This window comes from Panthera onca, chromosome B3, assembly GCF_046562875.1.
Source record: "Panthera onca isolate mPanOnc1 chromosome B3, mPanOnc1 haplotype 2, whole genome shotgun sequence".
NCBI lineage: Eukaryota > Metazoa > Chordata > Mammalia > Carnivora > Felidae > Panthera > Panthera onca.
Genome location: NC_138344.1, coordinates 133,398,245 through 133,404,378, shown reverse-complemented (window position 1 = coordinate 133,404,378; position 6,134 = coordinate 133,398,245). Strand labels below are relative to the sequence as shown.

Below are 6,134 nucleotides of genomic sequence, written 5' to 3'. Positions count from 1 at the left end.
CCCACTAGTCCTGTCTGGCGGGTGACCTTCCTCAGGGTCGCTGCCCTTTTAGGCCCCATCCCCATCCGCCCCTTTGCAGTTTCTTCCCTCCCTCGGGTCCCCAGGCCCCCAGCCCGCCAGACCCACACCCCTCACCCTTGCCCTTCCTCACCTGCCCGCACCACCGCCGCTCCCCCCACCCCTTCCACCTCGGGTCTCGACCCCAGCCCCAGCCCCCGCCCCCCTCCAGGTCCCCCCTCCCGCCGTCCCTCCCCCGTCGGGCCTCCGCCGCCGCACCTCGCCCTCGCTCAGCCTCCCGCCGCCCCCCAGCCGCGCCCGGCCCCGGCCCCCCGCCCGGCTGCCGCTCCGGCCCTGGCCGGCAGGGGCCGCTCCTCGCGGCGCCCGGGGCCCCGCCGCCGCCCGCCGCCGCCGCCCGCCTCCCCGCCCCTTCCCCAGCCGGCGCTCCCGTTACGCCGCGGAGCCGGGAGCCGGAGCCCGCGCCCGCGGCGGCAGCGGGAGGCGGCGGCGGGGGCGCCCGGGCGGCGGCGGCGGCGGGGCCTGCGGGGCCTGCGGGCGGGCGGGCCGGGCCCGGCCAGGCCGCGATGGCGACCAGGAAGGCGGGCTCGCGGCTGGAGACGGAGATCGAGCGCTGCCGCTCCGAGTGCCAGTGGGAGCGGATCCCCGAGCTCGTCAAGCAGCTGTCGGCCAAGCTCATCGCCAACGGTAGGCACCGGGCGCGCCGGCCTGGGCTGCGGGGGGGGGCGCCGCGCTCTCCGCTGGGCCGGGCCGGGCCCCGGAGGCGCGTAGGGGCGCGGGCAGGGGCGCGGCCGGGATCGCGGGCGCCGCGCCGGCGAGGTGCGCGGGGCCGGGGCCTGGGCAGCCCGGGCGTCACGCGGTGGGGGCGTCCGGCGGGCGGGGGCCGTGCCCGGCGTCCCGGAGTTCCGGCGTGCTGGCGGGCTCCTGTGGGGTGCGCGCGTCGGGGGGCTCCAGGAGCCGGCTGCTCCACCGGGGTCCCAGGGGCCGGGGCGGCCTTCGGGTTGTAAGAAGTTGGAGGCGATGGGGGAGGGTGCTCCCCCGGGCACGGCCCGGCCCGTGCAGCGTGCAGCGTGCAGGGGATTACAGTGTGTGCGTGTATGCTGTACCCAGGGGGGTGTCGAACAGAGACCCCTGGGAAATAGGGTTTGTAAACACATGACGTTCAAGGGGCTCCAGGGAGAAGCTCAGACTTGGGGTGTGTGTCGGGGGTGGTTGGGGAAGGCAGGGGAGATGTGTGTCCTGGGGTTCAGAGAGTAGAATGTCAAAGCTGTGGACCTAGGGAGGTCGGGTTTGGGGAAGTAGAGTCAAGAGAGTCAGGGAGAGAATATTGTAGAGAGAGGTGGGAATGTTGTGGAGGAATGGGGTTGGATGGGCAAGGGGCTCGGTGCCCGGAGGAGGAAGGGGCCTAAGGGAGCCACTGAGTAGAAACCTGGTGCTTGGAGTTAGTCTATGGCCCCGTTGAGTGAATTGGTTCTTGTACCCAATCGAATCAAAATTGCATCCAAAATCCCATTTCAGAGCGCAGCTCCACGTGGCCTTATTTGTTTTGGAAGCAAGTATCGTTAATATTTGCTGGTCCTTTAGTACCCGCCAAAAACCAAGGGCACCAGTGGACTGGTGAGAGGGCAGAGGTTTTGTGTTTTATATCATCTCTGGCAGCCTGAGGCTCTGTGAGCAAATGGTGGCTGAACAAATGAATGAATGAATGAATGAATGAATGAATGGATGGCACTGCTCTAAGAAAAGACATCACACTATTTTCAACCCTCTAACCTCAAACTACCCAGAAATGGAGAGGGATGTCACGTGTCTTCTTCAAGAATGGTTTATGACTGTGCCTTTTACGGTATTAGTGCCTTGAAATAAGAACTTGGTTTTGCACACTCTCAACTGTGGTACCCTGCTTTGGGCAGATATTTCCTGAAAGGACTCGGGTACCATGACTGCCCCAGGGGCATGGAGGAAGCATAGACCTACCTGGGCTCAGCTTGGTGGAAAGTGTTGACTCTTCTCTAAGTTCTCCCTTGACAACAATGGTGTTTGGTCCCGTGGGCCCCAATGGCAGCTTGACCTTGCCCTTCCTTTAAGGTTCACCGGCTTCTCCTCCTGCTTCTCCTCTCGTTACCTGCAGCAAGGTCTCATTTTTTCCTTGGAGTTTGGACAGTCCTGGGTCTACTTTGTCACTTCCTGGCTGGGTAGGCATAAAATACCTTCAGGGCAGGTTGATGTTAGGGTTAAATGGGTTCATTTGTGAGCCCCCCCCTGGTTCTCTTCTTCAGAACCTACTTGTTTTCTGCTTTGTTTACTCACTCATTGTGCTGATATTTGCATGCCCACCTGTGCCAGGAACGGAACAGAAGTGAACAGCACTAACCAAGCTCCTACCCTCGTGTACTTAAACTTTTCTGAGGAGATAGGATAGCAAATACAGAAATCAATACATAGGTTAGCTTCAGATAGTGAGAGGTGATTTATTTTATTTTTTAATTTTTTTTAACGTTTATTTATTATTGAGAGACAGACACAGAGCATGAGCAGGGGAGGGGCAGAGAGAGGGGGAGACACAGAATCCGAAGCAGGCTCCAGGCTCTGAGCTATCAGCACAGAGCCTGACACAGGCTCGAACTCACAAACTGCGAGATCATGACCTGAGCTGAAGTCGGTCGCCTAACCAACTGAGCCACCCAGGCGCCCCCGTGGGAGGTGATTTAAAGAAAACAGATGAGGAAAGGCGATTGAGAGTGATGAGTGGAGGAGAGGCAACTCAAACTATGGTGGTCTTTGGAATAGATGGGCTTTTGGTGGTATGGACCCATCTTACCTTCACAGCCTCCCAAGGCTTGGCTTTCTTCTCAGGGACTGGTCCCTGGGGCCTGAGCCTCAGTCATTATGGGGCTTTTGGGGGAGTGGGTTGTGTGGGGCACTGCAGTCCGTGGGTCTGTGTGTGTGTTTGCTTTTGGGAAGCTCGTGAGAGGCACATTTCTGCCCCAGAACCCACCTACCTTGTAGCAGTAGTTGATGGCAAAAGGTCACCCACCCAGCCTTCAAAAGGTCAAAGAGATTGCTCAGGAACGTAAAAATACACAGCAAGGAAAGAGATGAAACAAAACCAGAATTATTGTGGCTCTTCTTTAGGGTTCAGAGAAATGTTGAAGGAGGGTCCTTCCCTTCTTTTGGCTGCTGGGGGCTTCCTTTGGCTGGCGGTGGGACTTCCTCCTGGGTTTGAGGGCACCAGCTCCCCCTTAGATCCTTTTGGGTGCACTGGACCTCAAGTTCTGGGCAGATTTGGCAAAATCCTTCGGCTAAAGCATTTGCTGCTTGGAATAAGGAAAGCGAGTTAATGTCATGTTTTTCATAGTAAGACACTTTGAAGGCAGCCACAGGCATAACAGAACAGTCTTTGGAATGAGGCAGACCAGTGCCTGAGCCTGACTCTATGTCCTTGGCCAAATCACTTAACCACGCAGAGCCTCAGTCTCCTCACCTTAGAAGGGGAGCTGAAGACTGAGTTTGCAGGGATTGTTACGGAGATCACAGGAACTAATGACTCCCAGGGCTACTCGCAGAGTCTGACATCTTAATATGTAGGCCCTTCATTCGTTCATTCATTTGTTCGTTCATTCATCCGTTCCATAAATACCGAGTACTTGCTACTCACTGCTTTAGGCACTGGGGATATACCAGTGAACAAAACAGACAAAAGCAACAAATGTCCCTGCCTTTGTGAAGTCCACATTCTGGTGGGGAAGGGGCAAGGGGATGTAAATAAAAATCACTCAGTAAAATTTGCAGGTTGCCGGATGGTCGTAAGTGGTATCAGAGGGGGCTCAAGAGGGGAAGAGGCAGCAGTGCTTTGAGAGAGGGGTGGTTGGGGGGCACAGAGGATACTAATATGTGGCCAGGGAGGGCCTCACCGGGAAGGCAGCATTTGAGATAGGACCTGAGGCTGTGGCCAAGCATGTTCCAGGGAGGGGACCTCAAGGGCAGAGGCCTGATGAGGGCAGAGGGGTGGCTGGGCCAGATCACCTGAGGCTTGGAGGTCACGGTTAAGGCTTTGGCTTCTCTCTGAATGAGGTGGGAGCCAAGGGAGGTTTCCGAGTGGAGGAGACCTGCCTGCAGAGGACTTCCTACTCAGCAGCTTTTGCTTCTTCTGGGACGGGAGCACGGCTGCGGGCTTGAAATAGTAGACACTTTCAGAGCACGCTGCTCCAGCCTGACTCCTCTGAGATAAATTGGTTTAGACATTTTGCCAAGAGGTGGATAAGGAAGAAAAGGGCAAATGCCAAGCTGAAAACAGACCCCAGAAGTCCATTTTCTGCCTCGTGCCCCCCTGTGGGTACCATTTTAACCACTCCATCTCAAAAACACAAAATGCGTGGCAGTGATATGCCAGGCCCCTGTGTGTTCCAGTAGGACAGTGACCACACAAGTTAAGGGGGGCGGCGGGTTGAGGTGGGAGAAAATTCGACTCAAGTCTAGATTCTTGCTGCAAACTAGCAGCTTGGGCATCGTGTGGGAGTGTGTGAGGAATGGACTCTCAGGCCCCACCCCAGACCTGCAAGGTCAGAATCTGCATCTTAACAAGGTATCCAGGAGATTTGTGGGTACGGGGAGTTCTGAGGTGCGGTGGCCTGGAGCTGAGGTGGCAGCCTGAGGGGGTGAGGGGGTAAAGACGGAGAACAGCACATCAGCTCCCTGTTGGCTCGTAGGTCGGTCCTGGCCCTAGGAGGACAGTCCCAGCTGCCTTCTGTCTCCAGAATGTCACCCTTTAGCCTCCCCATGGTGAGTTCACTGCTGTGTGACAAAGTGCAGTGGTCTGGCACCTGGGCTTCCATCCAGTCTCTACCTGTAGCTGGCTGGGTGACCCTGAGCCAGTTAGTTAATCGCTCGGAGGCTGTGTTTCTTCATCGGTGTGATATGGTTGATAATCCTACTCCCCTAGGGTGGCGGTGAGGAAGAAATGGGGTGAGAAAGGCAAAGCTTGCTACATGCAAAACACCACTGTTTACTCTCTCCACCTGATGCAGTATAACCCTGGACAAGGCAGGCCATTTCCTGGATATCACCTGGCTGGGAAGAAGAATGGGAGGCCTAGAAATGACACACTTGAGCTTGTGCCCGGTGGAGACTCTCGCGTATTTCAGGCACAGAAAGAGGCATTTTGGAGCCTGTGCCAGCCCCAACAGACAGCCACCCCCTTTCTGAAGCAGTGTCTGTTTTTCCTTCCTTTCCCTGTCTGCTAATCTTAGGTGAGCTCAGTTACTGAGCTCACTTACAACAATTCGGCCCCAAATGGTGGTTTCTCCTTTAAGGGATCATCACCGTTCTGATTAAGTGTGATTTTGAGACCCTTTAAGTACCTCTTGGTGATGGGCAGGTAGGGAAACGGTGCCTGAAACAAAGAATATTTCTGGCGCAAAGTTTGGTTCAAAATGTATGCAGACCATTGAGTGGGAGTGAAGTTCTTGCATTTGCCAATAACTGATATTCCCCATGGCATTGGTGCCTTCAGCACCGTGGCTTTCCACTCTGGAGCTGGGCTGAGTTCCTGGACAACTCCCTGGTCTCAGGCCTCTGGAGCCTTTCCTGCTGGACCAGGGGCTTCTTTGGAAATAAGGCTGAGGTTTAACTGATAGTCTGCTGTGGGGTGGGAAGGTGTCACTGTGGTTTGCAATGGCTTCTTTGGAGGTTCCCAGGACGTCAGACTGTTCCCGGACAGTGGGGAAGGACACAAGTCAGACCTTGATGACACTTCATCTCGGCCTTCCTAGGGCGTCCATCCTGCTTTCACGTACTCTGTCCTGTTGTCTGTCCTCTGAAGGACGCACCTTTGTGGCAGACCATACGTCCTGATTTTTGGATTCAAAGGTTCACTTTTTTGACAATAATATGTTGATAGCTCTGAGATAAGCACCGGGGCTCAGGCTCATGGTTGCTGTGAGAGGGCAGAAGGACCATGACCTTGTGGCTGCACACAGTGGGGCTGGGACTGCTCAGCTTCTCCCTGGCCTCCGACTTGGAGGGATTTCAGGCTCTGAGGATTCCTGACGTTGATCTGCTTGGTAAGCCAGCCTTTCCAGTGTGTCCTCCCTGAGTTCACCCCCATCCCTGTCTCCTCC

The 6,134-nt window shown here is 56.2% G+C and overlaps 1 protein-coding gene across 4 annotated transcripts in view; it reads left to right on the top strand.

The window, feature by feature from the left end:
* The first annotated feature begins 391 nt into the window (after positions 1–391).
* TTC7B (tetratricopeptide repeat domain 7B) overlaps positions 392–6,134 on the top strand; it is a 254,815-nt gene continuing 249,072 nt past the window's right edge. Inside the window, exon 1 of one of the 4 annotated variants that reach the window (XM_060620534.3) lies at positions 392–702. In XM_060620534.3, coding sequence (XP_060476517.2) covers positions 582–702 — 121 coding nt within the window. In that variant the 5' untranslated portion in view covers positions 392–581. The remainder of the gene's footprint in view (positions 703–6,134) is intronic. The other 3 variants (XM_060620535.3, XM_060620537.3, XM_060620538.3) reach the window with 3 other exon arrangements.